Below are 20,312 nucleotides of genomic sequence, written 5' to 3'. Positions count from 1 at the left end.
GTGATTGACTCATTGGCTTGGACCTACAATGAGCCTTATGGTTGGAGACTTGGAGTTGGACAGCCCAAAATGAAACAAAATATACAACAGTAAACTATACCACGCTAGGAATCGAACTCATTTGGTTCAAAACAACACGTAAAACTACTTGAGCCAACCACCACGTCCCAGACACATGTTCCCTTGGAAAGTGGAACGCGTTCCGCAACTTAAAGGAACGAGACGAAGCTGTATACCCCCTACGTTCCAGAGTTTATGAGAATGTCGTACCACGTACCACGTTCCCGTACCACGTACCTATGTTCCAGGAACTTGGCTGCTAAGTGCCATACAATTCGCATGCACATTGCACTATGAACCAGCCAAGGGCAACTCCCATTTGGGGTCATATGTATCAATGCTCGAATATTTTATTTTTAAGCTACATGTAGCCTACATGGAGTAACAATATGTAGCAGTATCAACCCAAATAGGCAAATACTTAGTGAGGAACATCGGTTACCCAACCCAAGAAAGGCCCAACCCAGACGGCCAGCCCAGGTTGGGTCTTGTCGGGCAGCTATAGCCCATGTAGACAGAACAAGTTTCAACAGCCACTGATAACAGGTCTTTCACTAGCAAAATGGCGATACTGAGTGCGTGAGTGTATATGTATACATAGTAGATATCTACTATTTTTTTTTGTCTCTGTTCACTTGAATTTACCGGTACTATTTTTCAGATATAAAATAATTTTTTACAACAAATCAGTATCAGCATGAGTAGCAGCCGAATTTTTATTCTAAAATTGCTTGTATGGTATGGTGAAAGATTGTACGCCATCACCTACTACTGCAAGTTTAGCTCAACTCCCAAGAGGCGGAGATGGCGTTTCGTTCAGGTCTTGTTTGGATGTAGTCGGATTCATATCAATCCACGTGTGTTGAGGTAGATTAGAGTAGAATTTAAATTAACATTCACCCTAATCCACACCAACACATTGATTGAAGTGGATCCAACAACATCCAAACAAAACCTCAATGATTGCGACAGAGGTGATAGCCGACAGCACCTCCTCATCAGCAAAGCAGTCTCGGCTTCAAATTGGAAGATCGCTGAAGAAACCTCATGGTTTGACCAGAGCGCGCGGCAGACAGTGTGAGTGCCCTCAAGTGCCCATCACGGAGCTCTCGCTAGCGACGAACGCCGACGGCGCTGTGCCTGTGCCTGTGGCGTGCCGAGCCAAATCCTTGGTTTGACCAACTTGTGTGAGTGTGACCGCCAGCTTATCTCTTGCTCCTTTCCGGCGCCGGTGGGGCACGGCGGCTGCGATGTCGACCACGACGCTCTATATACAAACGCTACAAAAGATCCCTCTGTGCGTCCACCGGTTTGCATTGCAGCCCTGACTGACCTGACCTGACCGTACCCGGAGGCAGACGCGATGGCAGCTCCGGCCGTGGTGGGTGCCGGAGCCGGGCAGGGCAAGGAGTACCCCGGCGGACTCACCCTCTACGTCCTCCTCACATGCGCCGTCGCTGCCACCGGGGGCCTTATCGTCGGCTACGACATCGGCATATCCGGTAACCAAAACCACGCCGTCCAAAGCTTTCCAAATCATGGTTCGCCGCTTCGGCACTCGGCGGTGATTGCTCTATGTTGATTATGGAAATATACTCGCTTTCACTAACGTTAAGTTGACTTACAAAATTACAGAAGTTTGGAGGTTACCGATCTATAGAGCAAGTTGTGAAATCACTTTGGTAAAAGTAATGACTCTCTCTTGTACACACATGCTGACGTGCGCAGGCGGCGTGACATCCATGGACGCATTCCTGCACAAGTTCTTCCCGTCGGTGTACCGCAAGGAGCAGACGGCGCTTGGAGGCAGCAGCAGCCAGTACTGCAAGTTCGACAGCCAGCTGCTGACCGCGTTCACGTCGTCGCTGTACCTGGCGGCGCTCGTCGCCTCCTTCTTCGTCGCGTCCGTGGCGCGCTCCCTCGGCCGGAAATGGTCCATGTTCGGCGGCGGCGTCTCCTTCCTCGCCGGCGCCGCCCTCAACGCCGCCGCGCTGGACGTCGCCATGCTCATCGTCGGCCGCATCCTTCTCGGCATCGGCGTCGGCTTCGCTGCTCTGGTAAGCTCATGTTTAATCCAGACTCAGAGCTGCCTCCCAACTCCAACACATTGCATTGTGTATTTGCAGTCCATCCCAATCTACCTGTCGGAGATGGCGCCGCACCGCCTCCGCGGCACGCTGAACAACGGCTTCCAGCTGATGATCACCGTGGGCATCTTCTCCGCCAACCTCGTCAACTACGGCGCCGCCAAGATCCAAGGCGGCTGGGGCTGGCGTCTCAGCCTCGGGCTCGCGGCGGTCCCGGCGGCCGTGATCACCGTGGGCTCGCTGTTCCTCCCGGACACGCCAAGCTCCCTCATCCGCCGCGGCTACCACGAGCAGGCGCGGCGGGTCCTCTCCCGGGTCCGTGGCGCCGACGTCGACGTGGCCGACGAGTACGGCGACCTCGTGGCGGCGTCCGGCGCCGTCGTCGTCAGGCGCCCGCCGTGGGTGGACATCCTCGGGCGCAGGCATTACCGGCCGCAGCTCACCGTGGCCGTCCTCGTGCCCTTCTTCCAGCAGTTCACCGGCATCAACGTCATCATGTTCTACGCGCCCGTCCTGTTCAAGACGATCGGGCTCGGCGGCGACGCGTCGCTCATGTCGGCGGTCATCATCGGGCTGGTGAACATCGTCGCGACGTTCGTGTCCATCGCCACCGTCGACAAGCTCGGCCGGCGCAAGCTCTTCTTCCAGGGAGGGTGCCAGATGCTCGTCTGCCAGGTGGTCATCGGAACGCTGATCGGCGTCGAGTTCGGGGCGACCGGAGACGGGGCCACCATCCCGAAGAACTCCGCGGCCACCGTCGTGGCGTTCATCTGCATCTACGTCGCCGGCTTCGCGTGGTCGTGGGGCCCGCTCGCCATCCTGGTGCCGAGCGAGATCTTCCCGCTGGAGATCCGTCCGGCGGGGCAGGGCGTCAGCGTGGCCGTCAGCATGCTGTGCAGCTTCGCCGTCGCGCAGGCCTTCCTCCCGATGCTCTGCCACTTGAGGTTCGGGCTCTTCTACTTCTTCGCCGGATGGGTGCTCGTGATGACGCTGTTCGTCGTGGTGTTCCTGCCGGAGACGAAGGGCGTGCCCGTTGAGAAGATGGGGACTGTGTGGAGGACACATTGGTTTTGGGGAAGGTTCGTCGCTGACTGCATGGACGGCCGTGATGATGAGAACTGCGACTCCGCCTTCCACAAGGGCAATGACGACATTGCTGTTAGAGAGCCGTAGTCGTCCTGTGTGTAGACATGGGAATCGGAGGGTGCAAGCCAAAAACATGGACACACGGTGGGCGGGTTCAGCTACACTAAAGTTTATTTATTTATTTATTTTTGGCAAATTTCACTTGCGGCCACTGTTCTTTGATGGAATTGGTTGTTCAACACTTCTATTTTGTGTGTTTGCTAAATCTTATACAACTAAAAAGAACAAAATAAGACTATTTTTCGTGCGACATTCTTTCGGTCCGCTCTGCCTCTGATGTGCGATACCATGTGTCATTTGTCGAAGCGCCGGCAGGTGGGGACCTTCTCCCACAATTGACGTCGTGCCCACCCTCGCCTGTAGCCCAAGATCATTTCTAGAAGGAAACCGCGACGTCAATCACGCTCCCGATCCCTCAGCCTGCTCCTAGGCAGGATCTGGACGCCACGATGGAGGATGTCATGCAGGATGTGGGCGCAGCAATAGAAGATGCCGGCTACGGCTGTCGCGGAGAATAGGATCGAGGGGAGGGCTACGTCATAGTCAAGCCGGATGGAGAAGGGGACCCAGCCTTCCTCGCCAACGATCTCGGGGATCGCCCCCTTGAGGACGTGGTGTCAGCCGCATGTGAGGAAGCCCCAGTTGTAATATCTTTCTTGTGTGCTTATCTGTAAAAAGATAATTGTAATTTCTTTCATCTGTAAATTTGTTTAGGTCATCAGCAACCATGCTTCTTCCTCAAGCACCGACAGCCATCACGATGTACAGATTGCGTCACAAGCAGCTTAACCACAAGTCATCAAATAGCTAGGAAAATACGATCCCTCTCCCATCTGTGTATCGGCCAGTGCAGATAAAAGATTTTTTTTCTTTGTGCCATGGAAGAGAAAACCTTGTCAAATTGTCCAAACCGTGTCCTCAAATCGTCTGCCCTCCATTCGAGATCGTTCAGGTAAGGTGAGGTTCTGTACTCCCATGTTTGCTTGGTCTTTTTTGACTTAGGATAGATAGTGTTTGGGGGCTTATGTAGAGCTCTACTTAGTTGGTATTATAAATACTAGAAAAATATACCTATATGATGCATCGGAAAGTACGTCTAGCGACCGATAAATATTTTATAGCTCAGAGATTTAATGATCACATCATATATTTTAATTAGCTATGTAATTTTGTTGTATATATAATGCAGATGATACTTAGTTGGTATTATAAATATTACTACCTTATTATATACATTTTGATAAACTTGAAATACTTTGATTCTTTAACATTTTTAAAATAACTTATAATTTTGGATGGAGGGAATATTACCTAAAAGAACCTTAGTGGGAGCACGTCGAAGAATGGAGACATGGTAATCCTTGCAGTTGGAGAACTCGGCAAGCTGCCTCGACCAACCAAACTCAGCAACTAGATAAAATGTGTCACCGATCCATGCAAACCAATTCGGTAATGCTATGGACTGGACGTCCGACCCATCGGACGCCTCGCCCCGTACCTCCCCACCGCTTTCCTTTCTTTTTCTCGGCTCGTCTCTCACTGCTTCCCTGTTTCTTCTCTCGTGGCTTCCCTGCACGCTCTCCACGCCATTACCGGAGATAAGGCCTCTCGCACCCGTGAGCTCACAGCGCCCCCTCCCCCGCCCTGCCCGTTCTCCCTTCCTCCCTCCATCCCTTGCCCACCGCGACCTGCATGCGCCCACTATCTCTGTGACTCTGCTCCCACATTCCACTGAAGATGAGGACGACGGCAGGGGGCTCCGATAAGGTAGGTCGTGGAGGGGTCTCGATCTGAGGCATGTTCCTCCTTCTCTGGATCTGGATCTGGATCCGAGGCTTCCTCCTCCTCCTCCACCACCAGTACCTCCTTCTCCTCTCTCTCTCTCTCTCTCTCTCTCTCTCTCTCTCTCTCTCTCTCTCTCTCTCTCTCTCTCTCTCTCTCTCGATCTAAGAGATATGGTGGTGGTTAGGGTTTCGACGAGGTCTTGGAGTTCAGCTCTCGTGCGTGTTGCAAATGTGTTCTCCTGTTGTTGCAGTATATTTTCATGTGATGTTGCAACAGGTTAGGATTTCGGCAAGCTCTCGGCTTCATATTTCGATGTTTGTTGTAATGGTTCTTTTTAGATGTTGCAGTAGGTTTGATTCGTTGTTGCAATATTGCTTTTGATATGTTGTTTCAATTACTTTTAATCTGCATGTTGCAGTAGTTGTTGCGTATATGTTGCAGCATTTTTTTGGGTGTTGTTGTAGTAGTATGTTCATTGTGTTTCAGCAAATGCAGCAAAATGTTCCAACTGTTTTTTCTTTGTTTGTTGTAATAATATATTCAAGATGTTTTAACTTCATCATTCCAATGTTGGAGCTGTTGTCCTTTTTTTGTTGTTATATTTTTATATGTTTATGATGTTTCTCAACTACTGCAATCTATTGTTGCAATAGTTTATCGGGCGTTATTGCAATATCATGTTTATGGTGTTTCAGTTGCTTCACCCCATTGTTGTAGCGGCAAGGGGGAGGGGAGGTTGCGAGTTGGAGGATGAGCTGGCAACGGGCGGAGGTGGTAGGGGGGCGAAGAGGTTTTGGGCTGGGCTCCTTGCGTTCTTCGTGCGGGGCAAGTGGAGGGGGTTCACATCTCTACTTTTCTTCTTTTGTCTTTTTCGTGCGGAGGGCGGGATGGGGTGAGTACGGAAACCTGGCGTCCGGATGTTAGCGTCTGGATCGGACGTCCGGGCGCTAGCAGTTCTGAAACCAATTCAACCCAGATAAATTTTAGCGTCAACAGTCTGGCCAAACCTACTGAACCTAGCCCATGAATAGGGCTAACGTGTACAGTTAGTTTGGCCCACTTGACTCCAGATGAATGAATTTGGAAAATGAGAGAATAGCATTGGGCTGAAATCAAATGCGGGATGATGGCACAGTACCGAATGTGTCGTTGGGGGAGAATGCAATCAGCTGTGACTGTGTGTGAGGCATGCATGAAAAAAAAATGCATGATACTCCTACAACATGGCGGCGTGGGACCATAGGTCCTTTTTTTTTGATAAAAAGCCTTGAGGCAAGCTTTATTGATTGAAGATAGTTACATTATCTGATAATAGTTGAATAATAAAAGTAGGGGGATCATCGTCCTAGATACAATTTGTTCTGCGCATGTGCCACATTGTTTGCTTCCCTACTTGAGTGCTCAATGGAGATTTCTTGGAAACCATTCCAGACTATACTACATTCATCATAAATCGCAGCAAGTGAGTTCGCAGTAAATCCTCTCTTCTCCATAGTTCGAACGACCTCCAAACAATCAGATTGAACAATCAACCGATTACCTCCAATATGTTGAGCTAGCATTAGTCCCTCCTTAAGGGCAAAAGCTTCGGCCATTGGTGCATCAAACAAGATAGGGGATAAAAGTATTTGAAGCTACGGTCATACCCTCAGAACCATCTCGAATAATAGCACCCGTACTGCCACAACCATTATCTTCATCAAACGAAGCATCAATATTCAGTTGAGATATAACCCTCCCTTGATTTTTTTTTTCTATCCTATCTTATCTTTGCATCCTTCTTCATTGCCAACTTTGGTTTTTTTCCATAGCCCCTGTAGAGAAGAGGAAGAGGGACGGTAGCAACGGCGAGCGCGTGTGCGGGTGTGGAAACCACGCGCGGTGTTAACGCGGCCGACCAGAGGCCACAGCCCAGAAGGACGGCCGGTCGTTTGGTCAAACGCAGCAAAATCGACCCAGGAACAGGGAGGGATTGGGGCCCAAAAACGACGGCACCCAATCTCCTCAGGGCGCGCTTTTGTCCTTTGCAAAAAGGATAAACGATCGGAGCTCGGAAGCAATACCTGCCCCGCCGGCTCCTCGTGCCATACACATGCACGAGCACGACACCACCAAACCCCGACGCGCCGCACCAGCACCAGCACCAGCTGGAGCAAAAAGGCCCTCTGGCTGGGCCGCACCAGCACCAGCACCAGCACCAGCACCAGCACCAGCTGGAGCAAAAAGGCCCGTGCCGCGCCGCGACCGCGAACCCGCCCGCGTCCAGACGTCGGCGTCGCCGTGTCGTGTCAGCCCCAACCCAACCCCCCAAACCCCCCCACCGCATCTCCAAAACGAAACGCGGCGTCGCCGAACTCGACGCCTTCGCGCCTCGCGCTCCATGCTCCGACCGACGACTGCTTAAACAGACGCACAGGCTGCCCAAAGTCGCAGCAGTCCGCGATTAAAAATCAACTCTGCCACGACCGACACGTACGTAACCACCGGCACCATGCGGCGACGACGATGTCCGCTCCTCGTCGCCGGCGTCCTCCTCCTCGTCCTCCTCCTCCTCCTCGTCCTTCTCCTCCCCACCGCCGTCCGCGGCACCGACACGGTCACGCTGGACTCGCCGCTCAAGGGGAACCGGACGCTGGTGTCCGCGGGGCGCGCCAAGTACGTGCTGGGCTTCTTCGCGCCGGACCCGGACGGCACGGCCGGGCGGACGCCGACGTACCTCGGGATTTGGTTCAACGGCATCCCCGACCGGACCGTCGTGTGGGTGGCCAACCGCGAGAGCCCCGTCCTGGGCGGCGTCGACGCCGCCGAGCTCACGGTCCTCGCCAACGGAAGCCTCGCCATCGTCGTGGACGACGACCAGCCGCCGGGCGCCGTGGTCTGGGCGACGCCGCCAGGCACGACCAGCAGCGGCGGCGGTAACGCCACCGCGTACGCGCAGCTCCTGGAGAACGGCAACCTGGTGCTCCGCGTCCCGGGCGCCGGCGTGGTGTGGCAGAGCTTCGACTACCCGACCGACACGCTCCTTCCCGGCATGAAGCTCGGCATCGACTTCCGCACGGGGCTGGACCGGCGCATGACCTCGTGGCGCGCGGCGGGGGACCCGTCGCCGGGGGACTACACCTTCCGCCTCGACCCGCGGGGGTCCCCGGAGCTCTTCCTGTCCCGCCGGTCGGCGCGGACCTACGGGAGCGGGCCGTGGAACGGGTACCAGTTCACGGGCGTGCCCAACCTCAAGTCCAACAGCCTCCTCACCTTCCGCTTCGTCTCCAACGCCGACGAGGCCTACTACAGCTACGGCGTCGTCGACGGCGCCAGCGCCGCCGTCACGACGCGCTTCGTGCTCAACTCGTCGGGGCAGATCCAGCGGCTGATGTGGATCGACATGACGCGGTCCTGGAGCGTCTTCTGGTCCTACCCGCTCGACGAGTGCGACGGCTACCGCGCCTGCGGCGCCTACGGCGTCTGCAGCGTCGAGCGCAACCCGGCGTGCGGCTGCGTCCCCGGATTCGACCCGCGCTTCCCCGCCGAGTGGGCGCTCAGGGACGGCTCCGGTGGGTGCAGGCGACGCACCGAGCTCAACTGCACCGGCGGCGACGGCTTCGCCATGCTCACCAACATGAAGCTGCCGGAGTCGGCCAACGCCACGGTGGACATGTCGCTCGGCCTCGACGAGTGCCGGCGGACCTGCCTCGGGAACTGCGCGTGCCGGGCCTACGCCAGCGCCAATGTCAGCAGCCCCGGGGCGACGGGATGCTTCATGTGGACCGGCGACCTTCTCGACATGAGGCAGTTTGGCAATGGCGGACAGAATCTCTTCGTCCGGCTTGCGGCGTCCGATCTACGTGAGTATTAGCTCAGTTCTTTGCCTTCTTTGATTACAGTACGTGCTAGTACTACATTTTCCTTTTCATTTCTGACAATCAAATTGATGACAAGTTTTTGATGCCACTGTGTCGGCATTTTCTTTTCCTTTTTCTGTTAATTAAACGTAAGAAAAAAGGAGTTTGTTGTCATATCTTTTCGGATTATTGCTCACGTAATTGCATTGAACGCATGCATCGTGAGCGACTTTGCTGTTTGTTTTATTTAGCATATGATAGGAGTGTTCATTGTTGATTGACGTCTCGCAGCTGCATTTTGCATGCGGCCGTTTTTTAGTAGGTGTTTCCCTTCTCGTTTAGTACCGTACTTTGTACTTTGTGTTCTGGCGTCATGGTGACAACAGAGTTCGTCACATTTGCCATGCAGCTAAATACTCTATTTCACAGAATAATTTGATCAGAGTTCATACTTGCCATGCGCGTAGATATATATCTGACGGTTTTTTAGGATAGGGGAGTTGAACGAACAAAACTGATCAGCATGAAGTCAAACAGTTGAGGGCAAAACGAGTGCAGCTGCGATTGTTCAAAGTTATATCTCCCGGTATTTTCTCACTTGCTGAAAATCTGCAGACTCCAAGGTCAAAAGTCAAAGCCCCCAGCCATAATTTGGATGGTTAAGTTAGCAACTGCTGTTAGGTCCAACGACAGTGATGCCCACTGATGGGAAAAGAAAAAAGGGGCAAGCACTAACGTTTCTTATTAGGCTACTAACATAAAGGCCAGTCCTTTTCAGTCAATCAGTCCTTGCCTCTTAGCAGATCCAGAAGCTGCATTATCCTTTTTTCAGACAATTGAAGCTGCATTATCCTACAAAGGGGAAAAAAAACAAGCTACTGATCTGCGAGATAATAAGAAATAGAACTCGGATGTACAGGAAGTACATCACAATCAAATTTACCTTACTGGTGCATGTTAACTGAAACTGTTATTCTCTGAATCCTGTAGCTGTCAGCTCTTCCTCAGCAGACACGGATGCGCGAACGAAGAGGCTCGTCGAGATCATCGTCCCATCGGTTGCTGCACCGCTGCTGCTCCTAGCTGGACTCTACATTTGCGCCATGAAGATGAAAAAGCGCAGGAAGGAGAAGGAGGCTATTCCCTTGGCGTTGCTGAGGAACGCGCAGAGGCAGGGCACACCGTTCGGACGAAGGAACCAGATTGCTGCGTCGACTGATGTTCAGGACGATTCCCTGCATGACGGCCAGCAGGGCAGTAGTAACCAGGACTGCGATCTGCCGTCGTTCGACGTCGAGACGATCAAGGGCGCCACGGGCAACTTCTCGGTTCACAACAAGATCGGCCAGGGCGGATTCGGCCCCGTCTACATGGTAAGCAAAAGTTCAGTCTTGAGTCTTGATGACAAGTATGAAATGCATGTCTGAAACTCTGAATGCAAAGGGTTCGGGGCAAAAATTCAGATCAGCTTCTTACCAGTGGTAACTGCTAATGATGGTCTGCAGGGAAAGCTGGACAATGGGCAGGACATCGCCGTGAAGAGGCTGTCGCGGCGGTCCACGCAGGGGCTCCGGGAGTTCAAGAACGAGGTGAAGCTGATAGCCAAGCTGCAGCACAGGAACCTCGTCAGGCTTCTTGGCTGCTGCATCGACGGGTCGGAGAGGATGCTGGTCTACGAGTACATGCACAACCGGAGCCTCAACACCTTCCTTTTCAGTAAGCCGCTTAGCTGCCGCCACTTGGAATCGAGATCAAATCCTGACATGCAAATGCATGAGATTAAACTGTTGCGGAAACAACTGTCCGCAGATGAAGAGAAGCAGTCGATGCTGAGCTGGGAGAAACGGTTCAACATCATCAACGGCATCGCGAGGGGGATACTGTACCTTCACCAGGATTCGGCGCTGAGGATAATCCACAGGGACCTCAAAGCAAGCAACATCTTGCTGGACAAGGACATGAACCCCAAGATCTCCGACTTCGGCGTCGCCAGGATTTTCGGCACCGATCAGACCGCTGCCTACACCAAGAAAGTAGTCGGAACATAGTAAGCGTCGTCGTCAGTTGTCCATTCATATACTATATCAATTTCGTTTCAGATTAATTTTGTGCCGCTTTACATTATCATCACTCCCCACGTTAGAAACACCAAATGATAGCTACGTTACATCTCCTGGTGATTAATTAATTAATGAATTAGTTATAGTAGTGATTGACTTGTTGCTTTCACTTGCAGTGGGTACATGTCTCCTGAATACGCCATGGACGGAGTCTTCTCCATGAAATCCGACGTGTTCAGCTTCGGCGTCCTGGTGCTGGAGATCGTCAGCGGGAAGAAGAACAGAGGGTTCTACCACACCGAGCTTGACCTCAACCTCCTCAGATATGTGAGTGTGATTTTTTGAATTTTGATCTACTCCTTCGCTCAATGCTGCAGTTCCAACAATTTCGACTTTGGATTTTGAACTCATGGCAACAAGCTTGGTTTCCGTTTCCGCGTGCAGGCGTGGAGGCTGTGGAAGGACGGCGAGAGCCTGGAGTTCATCGACCACTCCATCGCGGAGACGTCCAACGCGGCGGAGGTGCTCAAGTGCATCCAGATCGGGCTGCTGTGCGTGCAGGAGCAGCCGAAGCGCAGGCCCACCATGTCGGCGGTGACCACGATGCTCACCTGCGAGAGCCCCACGCTGCCAGAGCCGTGCGAGCCGGCGTTCAGCACCGGCAGGAACCACAGCGACGACGACGAAGAAGAAGAAGAACCGGAGGTGAAGGCCTGCCGGTCTGACAGCGCCAGCAGCTGGACTGTAACCGTAGTTGAGGGTAGATAGCGACGGAAGATGGAAAGCCATTGATCGTTTCTGTTGCGATGTAAATAGAATACCGATATCAAATATTTTAACTTGAACATAAGTGGGATTCAATTATTTGAGAGACTTTGTTCACTGTCCAGTGTTACGCGGAAACAAAACAAATCATCTGCCTGAACGTTCAGCTAGTGTTGGTACCAGGAAACTGGAAACTGTAATACTCCCCCCGTTTTTAGAAGCCTGTTATGATTTTTTTTTAAAAAAAACAAACTTCATAAATCTTGACTAAATATACTCAAATTATCATGCTTAGTGTGTACTAGTAATAGTTATATGAAGATATATATTCAAATAATTTAGTTAACACTGGTAGTCAAAGTCTGCATTTAAAGTAAAGGCTTTTTTTTGCGAGCATAAAGTAAAGGCTTTTTAAAATCCCAAAAACACGCCAACTGAAAATAAACAGATGGAGTACTACGTGATGAGCTCAGAAAAGGGCCCGTTCAATGTTAGTACTACGACATTTTACCTAAAGTGATGACGGTCCAGAAAAAATCACCAGATTCAGATTACCTTTTTCCGGACGGCGTGAAAGATGGCATACTGGTTCCCTGATTGGCCGACTTGCAGGGGCAAAGATTTTGCTTCGGAGACGACAAGTTGACATTTGCTTTAGAACAAAGGCTGACAATTCCTCAGCATTGGTCAACAAAGAGGCAGAACACTAAGCAATTCAGCAATGCACAATTCACACGATGTTGAGAAGTGAAAACACAATCCTCCGCCTGCCAAACAAAATGAAATTTTCAGCATGTGCCAAGAAAAAAAAATTGTCTATTCACGAACATGTATCAATATATACATAGGAAAGGGTAACTAGACCCGTACCCGTAAAGCTACAGTCCTGCCCCTTCTTGTTTTCAGAGCTGAGATCGACCAATGTACCAAACCACAAATCTGAATTTTGTGTAACTTGGCAGGAATGAGCTCGACCGAATCCGTTCATTCTTTCAAATTCTGAAACAGAATGGATACCGTTTTAACCCATGGAACTGGCAGCCTATGAAGATACAAAGTAAATATGATGTTCCAAAAGTAAATATGATGTTCCTCGACCCAATCGTTGTCAGCCATTTCTAATCCAAAGAGCAACAAGTCAAGAACGTAGTAACCAAAGTTTGGAGTCGATTGACAAATCCCAATCATGCACTCACAAAGATTGAAAACGAAAATTCAAAGTTGGAATATGTCCTAACAGTCCTTCGCTTCTCCTTCTCTACCTCAATGTTTCAAGAAAGATACAACTCTAAAATAATGCTCAATTAAATTGTTTTACGTTTGACTAAATTTGTCTAGAAAATAAGAAAATATTAGTGTAAAAAGAACATTAATGCTTGTCATACTAAATAAGTATTATTGGATTTGTTATGGAATATATTTTCATAATATACATGTTTGGAGTCTTAAATGTTGATACTATTTCCAAATAATTCAATCGAACCTAAGTTAGTTTGATTCTAGAATTGCATTCTTTAGGACGAAGGTAAATATTTCTGTTGGTTGTGTACCGTGTACGTCTGTTCTGCTGGTGTCTCCTTTCATTCACTGCAGCAGCTGGACAATTGCTAAAGCAAACCGCAAATGGTTAAGAGACCTGGATGTGCTTCAAAAAAAAAAAAGACCAGGATGTGTTTGATCCGTCCTGTGTCTTGGTGGCACCGGTAAGGTGCTAACATTGACCAGGGATAAATCAACGATTTCAGAAGCAGCACTTCTCAACGTGTGGAGAGATTGTCAAATTATTTTTCACATAAACATATGAACTGATGGATGTTTCAAAACCAATCTTGTGTTCGTAAAGCATAATTTCAAATTTTTTTTGGTGCATTGGGCCCAACTTAAAAATAAGCTAGGTAAGGCTGTTGAGTAGAGTCTGGATTTAGCCAAATACAAAAGCTTGATATGGCTCTTAAAGTTTGATTGTGAATGGCAGTCTCAGGTAAAAACATAGCATCTAGCTGATGTAAATTAAACATTGGCTGCCTACCACCAAGGGAACTGTTTCTTACTCCTGGAGCAAACCACATATTGAATTTCATGAACAAATAGTGTGTCAATGACTCAATGTAGCGCCAATGGTTTAAATTTTCAATTCGAGTTACAGTGGCCATTGGATCAGATTCCGCCAATACCATAGTTCTATCTTCTCATGATGCATTTCGAGCCAAATGTGTGCTCGAGTTGTGCTCGCCAGCGGCAACACGTGGGGTTCCAGCTAGTTAGTTATCTTTGATCACTCAACAAGTCAACAATGTCCTTGGTTCAGTACAACACGAAACACAAAATATCTACAGAGCAGAGCAAAAGCGCAGGGTCACTAGGCCTCAAGCCGATGCCGATTCATGGTGGTGCCTTTCCAAATTTCTGAACTTGTCCTTCAGATCTACCTGCACATCAAACCCAAAATATTATGGCCAAGTCTTCATCCAAGGCAAGAAATAGAATGCCAGCCAGAATGCATACCGTTGATCTCTCCTCAAAGACATCAGGGTAAGCTAATTTGATATCTTTCCAATTGCCTTTGCCATACCTTCGAGTCACCATACAAAATGCAAAATATATCATTAAGGTACAAGGTTTACTTACTGAATTTAAATTGAAGAACAAAAAAAATGTTAATATAGTAAGAGTAATAAGGCAAACAAAAATATCAACTCACTTCTTCACCCCTTCCAGCAAGGTTTTTTCCTCTATCTCACTCCACTTCTTTCTGATCTTATGTGCACATGTAGAAGTTCTCTCAAAACGATGTAATTTGCGCTTCCGTACTGGCTGATCATCATCAGAACTATCCCACTGCACCCAAAACAATGACAACATATCATCACCAAACTGCACACATGCTATCATGTTTCACAAAAAAAAAAACCCTACATTGTGCTTTGCCAAACAAAATCCCAAAAGTTTGCAGATAATACATACAGAGAACAACTTCCTCATTCATAACTAGATGTATTTGAACCAAGAGATAAACATAAATGTACTGGAACCAAAACGGAAACTTTATTTGGAAACATTGGTAATAAAAGATGGCAAGCTAAGATGCAATCAAAGTTAATAGAAGATGGGTACTTCTATATGGGATTGATAAGCTTTTCATCATCTAATATATTGTTGGAATGCGAATAAAAGCACAATGAATTAAGTACTCCCTCTATCCCGAATTATAAGATGTTTTGGGTTTTCTAGATACATAGCTCCTGCTATGTACTTAGATAGTTAGATATACACTATGTCTAATACGTAGTAGAAGCAGTGAATCTAGAAAAGCCAAAACATTTTATAATTTGGAATGGAGGGAGTACCTCATAAGTACTTGCATTGGGATTTCTCTCCATAAGACTGCACCTTTTAGAAGCTGGGACAGACTTCTCTGAAACTTGACCCTCTCCTCCTTTAACTGATGCATTTTGGTGCCCAGCCATACCTTCTTGACCACGATCAGCCTCACTGTTTTCATTAGAAGAATGGGCCTCATCATCTCGTTGAGCACCATCAGCATCATTGGCATTGCTCACATTGTCAGCAACTTCCGTCACAATTGGTTGATGAGAAGCAGATCCATCCTGCACAGCCTTAGATAAAATCTCATGCTCCGTCGACTCCCCTACTGCAAATGGAGTGACCACAATTTCATCATTCATTCATTCATTCATTCATTCAGTTTCTTGTCTTAGGTACTTCCTCCATCCTAAATTATAAGTCATTCCAAGAATCTTGCAGAGTCAAAGCATCTCAAGTTTGACCAAATTTATTTGGTAGGATAATAACATTTATAATATCAACTAAGTATCATTAGGTTCTTTATTACTTATATTTTGATAGTATATCTATTTGATGGCACAAAACTTTGTAATTTTTTTTCTATAATTTTGGTCAAACTATGCTTTACCTCTTCAAGATTCTTGGAATGGCTTACAATTTAGGATGGAGGGAGTAATAAACAACATTGGATAAGATAGACATGACAATTGTTTCAAAAAGGAAATCGAATAGGATATGGACTAGGCTAGCTTTGTGATTAGAGGTACCGAGCAGGCGAAGCTTTGTACGTTTGATGTGGTCGGCGGCGGCCCACGTCTGGTGAGCCCCGTCCCCGGCGATCCTGTCGGCGGCGCGCTCTAGCGTGGAGGGCGGGAGGTTGGCCCACTCAAGGTCGAGGAGGCGCTTGAGATCGGCCACCGCGGCCGCGGCCCTAGCCTCGTCGTTCTCTTCATTGTCTGTAACAGAGATCTGGTGGGGGAAGCAGGCGGCTGCGTCGGGGTCGGCGAGGACCTTCCGCGCCTTGTAGAGGACGAGGCTGGAGGCTCCCTCGGTGAGGAGGGCTGCGTCGAGGGCGCGGAGCACTAGGGCTTGTCGGAGGCGCTGTGAGGTGCGGTGGATGGCGGAGGGTGAGGATAGGCAGGCGAGGAGGGAGTCGAACACGGCGTAGGGGATGCGGCGGTTGCCTGCGATGAACTCGAGAATGAGGAAATCGTCGGCGGCGGTCAGCGGCGGCATGGCAACGGCCGGCACAATGCCGGTGGTGATGCCCCCGCCGATGCGAGACGACGAGGCGGTGCTGGCTGGGCTGGGCTGGGCTGGCCATGGGCCGCTGGGGCTGATAGCCCACTTGTATTGCAGTGATTAGTGAAAATTCTCAAAAAAAAAACAATTTAGTAATGGTTTTTTTAATTCAATTAAGAAAAGAGAGAATTGAAAAACTAGATGGGAAACTATAAAAATTGTCGAGACTCGAGAATGAACTCAATCAATCATTAAATCGCGGACCACAGAGCCTATTTTGAAAAACAATTTTATAAAAGCATTGTTGTTCAGTTTACAACAGAAGAAGAAGATACAGTAGTACTCCACTCCTACTTGAGCAGCTCCGCGATTACAGTACAGGAGAGGCTGACAACGGCTGCTCCTCCTCCACCAAGTTGATCACGGCGCGCGCCACGTCGACGCTGCCGCACCCGGCGGCGTTGACGACGCGGCAGCGCTCCCCGGTGACGGCGCCGCAGCGGGTGACGTCGACGGCCCTGCACAGCTCGACCTCGACGGTGCCGCACCAGTCGGCGCGCGCGGCCCTGCACCGCGCGAGGCGCACCCCGCCGAAGCTCTCGACGTCGGCGCGGCGGCACCGCGCGGCGCGGAGCGCGCCCCCGCCCCGCAGGCGCGCGTCGCGGCACCGGTCCAGGGTGACCCTCCCCGCGCGCTCCACCTCGGCGGCGCGGCACCGGGACACGGACACCTCCCGCGCGCCCTCCACGCGCGCGGCCCCGCACCGGTCGAAGCTCGCCAAGCCCACGCCCTCGGCGGCCGCGTCGGCGCAGAGCGTGAACCGCACGGCCCCGGTCCCGCCGCCGCGGACGAGGACGACGCTATGGAGGCCGTCGGCGGAGAGCTGGCCCGGGCTGGTGACGGTGACCGTGCCCCCGGCGCTGCCGTGGAGCGTCGTCCCCTCGTGAATGGGCGTCTCGACGCCGTCGAGGACGACGAGGAACAGGTGCTCCGCCGTCGGCGCGGGTGCAGCGGCGACGATGGAGGTGGAGGTGAACGCGCCGGCGGCCTTGGCGTCGACGAGCGCCATTGGGTGAGCTAGGCGGCGACGGCGAGCAGATGTGCAGGACTGCGATCTGCTTTTTGGTGGTTTGGGTAGTTGAGCTGTCCAGCGTTTTGGAGGTGGATAGATGGACGCGATTTTGGGGGGTCGCCATAAATGGGGTGAGAGCTTGGGCAGTTGGTCATATTGTCCTTGTGTTTATTATTAGTACTACACTCTATCTATTGCTGTACGTACGAGTTGCAAATTGCAACCTTCATCATTCGTGTATTCCACTCGTCATTTGCAACCGTGTTATCAGCCAAAACAAAAATCAAAATCATGAAACCGCCTGCCAATAATCCGAGTGATAGATGTCTTAGTTCTGATGCAATGAGGCAACATTTCTACGTAAATTTAATCTATGGTAAACACAATCATTTTAGGCGCATCCACACTTCAGGCTTGGTTTCTCTTGCTAAATTTTAGCTAGTTAAAATTTTAGTCACTTTAGTAGCTAAACTTTCAAACACAGTGACGGAGCTAAAATAGTTTAATCTCACTAGTCACACAAGAGTAGTTAAAATAATTTTAGTTAGCTAAAATTTAGTAAGGAAAGCAAACAAGACCTTCTTCTAATGTTTAAAATGGCTCACATAGTTGTTCGGACAAACATGGAGATGGTGCAAATTGGCTTCCATGAGATAAACCATACAAAGACGGATGTGTTTCCCCTCGATGTTACAATGTTAGGCCTTGTTTAGTTCCCGAAGCGAAAAATTTCGCCACACTATAGCACTTTCGTTTGTTTATGGTAATTATTATTCAACTATGGACTAACTAGGCTCAAAAGATTCGTCTCGTAAATTTCGACCAAACTATGCAATTAGTTTTTATTTTATTTATATTTAATACTTCATGCATGCGTCTGAAGATTTGATGTGACGGAGAATCTTGGAAAATTTTAGGTTTTTGGATGTAAGTAAACAAAGCCTTAGATTGTTGTGGGGCAGGTTTTAGTAAATGTGCCAGATTTTAGAAAAAGGATATGGGGCCACCATAATAGTCTTTGTGTCCACCTTATTCAGATTGCTTTAGTTAGATTGTCTTGGAAGCCTTGGACAATGATGCAATGCCGTTTCAAAAAGAAAAAATAACAATGATGCATACCCTTTCATCACGTGTCTTTGGTTCTTGTCCCCTCCAGCTAGCGTTGCTCAGCTTCGTCATTCATTCCAATAATCTGATCTAAAAAGCATTCTACGTATATAACGGACACGTATGGTGGATAGGTGCCGGTGGCTAGCCACACACGTCACACCCAATACTCATGCCAACTCGTGGCTCTAGTTTCATTAATAAGGCTACCCCAACAAAGCTGACCCAAATGTATGACTGTGGGTATAAACCCCTATACCCTTACGGCTAGACTTCGGCCAGGAGGCTTGGCCCATTACGAGACGAGTTCAAGGCTTGATCCGACAACCTGGAGTTTCGCGCAAGGAAACAAGATGTGGAGATCAAGCAGGATTCTAGTCGGTTAGAATAGAAATTGATATCGAATTATCCATGGCAATTGTAACCGACTAGGATTAGTTTCCGGATCTGTAACCCTGCCCTCCAGACTATATAAGGAGGGGCAAGGGACCCCCTAGATCATATCATATTCTCTCAACACAAATCAATACAACCAGACGCCGGACGTAGGTATTACGCCAACTCGGCGGCCGAACCTGGATAAAAAGCTTGTCCGTGTCTTGCGTCACCATCGAGTTCGTAGTTTGCGCACCGTCTACCGATAAACTACTACCGTGGGTATACCCCAAGGTAGACTGCCGACCAGCTTTCGTCGACAGTGGCGCGCCAGGTAGGGGGTGTGCGTGCAACTTTTCCGGCGAACAAGATGGTCACGATCCCAGCTTCCGCGACCGTGCCTGAAGGCCTCACGTTCACCGTTGGCCAGATCACGTGGACGACGTGCAGCGGCGGCCTCACGACCACGGTTTCGAAAGAGACCCAGATCCAATCTGAGATCACGCCGTCTCCGACCACACACGTGGCGGCACCGAGCACCCGACCACCGCTCCCGCTCTACGAGGGAAAGAAGATCGACAGCTCGGACCTCCTCCAAGCGCTTGAGCGCGCTGACTCCAAGCTACTCGAAGTTTCCCAACTAGTAGACGGAGTTCTGCGCCGGCCCGACCAAGCTGCTCCAGCGGATTTTTTCAAATCGCGCCGGCCAACTCGTGTCGCCACACACGAACGGCTGGGAACGTCTCTGACGATAACCTCAACACCCTCAGGACGATCCGTCGAGCTCAAGAAGGAAGATTATCCTTGCGGCCTGAACAACTCGGCCTCTGTTTACTCACAGCACACCCAATCCGTTTTCAGCAAGGCGGGTTGGTTGCCGACAAGGAACGATCGTCACTACGTCAACATGGTGGCAATCCGAGAACTACGGGACGGCCAGGTTTCCAGCACCAACTCAAGCACCGGTTCCGTCCCCACCGAGGTTATAAACACCGAAGACGAGGACTACGACCTGGATTTTCCTTCACACCCTCCGGGTTTCGACCGATTCCCGATATTTCCCCCCCGGCGAGGGGATATTGTGTTCAATGTCAGCGCCGACGAACCGGTCGTTGATGGAGAAATAGATGACCAGAGGCAACTCCGCGAACAGCGCAACGCCGATCGTGCCCGACGACGCGCGGACGAGCAACAACAAATGCCACCAAATAATCTCAACGATGCCTTTGACATGGTTGGGGACCAGCCAGTCTACAAAACGCCAAGCGCCAACGTGGTTGTCGCCATGGCTAACCTAGATCGGCTTCCTGATACCCCCGAATGCCAGGGAGTCCGGACCAGCATCCGACCACACCTGATCGCTGCAATGGGACAGACAGCCACTCTGCTCAAGAGAGTCCAGGACGTCTCTTATACGGGAGCTGCCTCTGACCAGACTAATCGTAGCCGAGCCTCACCACCTCCCAGC

General features: G+C 50.2%; 3 protein-coding genes and 1 pseudogene across 5 annotated transcripts; 2 read left to right on the top strand and 2 right to left on the bottom strand.

Moving 5' to 3' along the window:
• LOC8065140 (sugar carrier protein C) lies at positions 1,301 to 3,436 on the top strand. The gene is made up of 2 exons (XM_021455237.1): positions 1,301 to 1,562; positions 1,789 to 3,436. The coding sequence occupies exons 1-2, from the start codon at positions 1,424 to 1,426 to the stop codon at positions 3,318 to 3,320; spliced, it is 1,671 nt and encodes a 556-aa protein (XP_021310912.1). The 5' UTR covers positions 1,301 to 1,423; the 3' UTR covers positions 3,321 to 3,436.
• Positions 7,426 to 11,902, top strand: LOC8065671 (G-type lectin S-receptor-like serine/threonine-protein kinase At4g27290). The gene is made up of 6 exons (XM_002466876.2): positions 7,426 to 8,920; positions 9,908 to 10,290; positions 10,423 to 10,633; positions 10,727 to 10,964; positions 11,154 to 11,304; positions 11,422 to 11,902. Exons 1-6 carry the CDS (start codon positions 7,570 to 7,572, stop codon positions 11,743 to 11,745), a joined length of 2,658 nt encoding a protein of 885 aa, XP_002466921.1. The 5' UTR covers positions 7,426 to 7,569; the 3' UTR covers positions 11,746 to 11,902.
• On the bottom strand, positions 13,797 to 16,409 carry LOC8065670. 3 transcript variants are annotated; one of them, XM_021454592.1, is made up of 5 exons: positions 15,816 to 16,409; positions 15,090 to 15,394; positions 14,444 to 14,580; positions 14,248 to 14,314; positions 13,797 to 14,171 (listed from the first exon to the last, which is right to left on the bottom strand). In XM_021454592.1, exons 1-5 carry the CDS (start codon positions 16,282 to 16,284, stop codon positions 14,109 to 14,111), a joined length of 1,041 nt encoding a protein of 346 aa, XP_021310267.1. In that variant the 5' UTR covers positions 16,285 to 16,409; the 3' UTR covers positions 13,797 to 14,108. The 3 variants fall into 3 exon arrangements, 2 of the variants coding, with proteins under 2 accessions (XP_021310267.1, XP_021310271.1); XM_021454596.1 differs by having other exon boundaries at positions 15,837 to 16,409; XR_002450398.1 differs by having other exon boundaries at positions 14,097 to 14,171; positions 15,133 to 15,394.
• Positions 16,564 to 17,683, bottom strand: LOC8065669 (annotated as a pseudogene).

This window comes from Sorghum bicolor, chromosome 1 (assembly GCF_000003195.3).
Source record: "Sorghum bicolor cultivar BTx623 chromosome 1, Sorghum_bicolor_NCBIv3, whole genome shotgun sequence".
Lineage (NCBI taxonomy): Eukaryota > Viridiplantae > Streptophyta > Magnoliopsida > Poales > Poaceae > Sorghum > Sorghum bicolor.
Note: the sequence above shows the minus strand (reverse complement) of the source record. Positions and strands in the feature narration are given on the sequence as shown.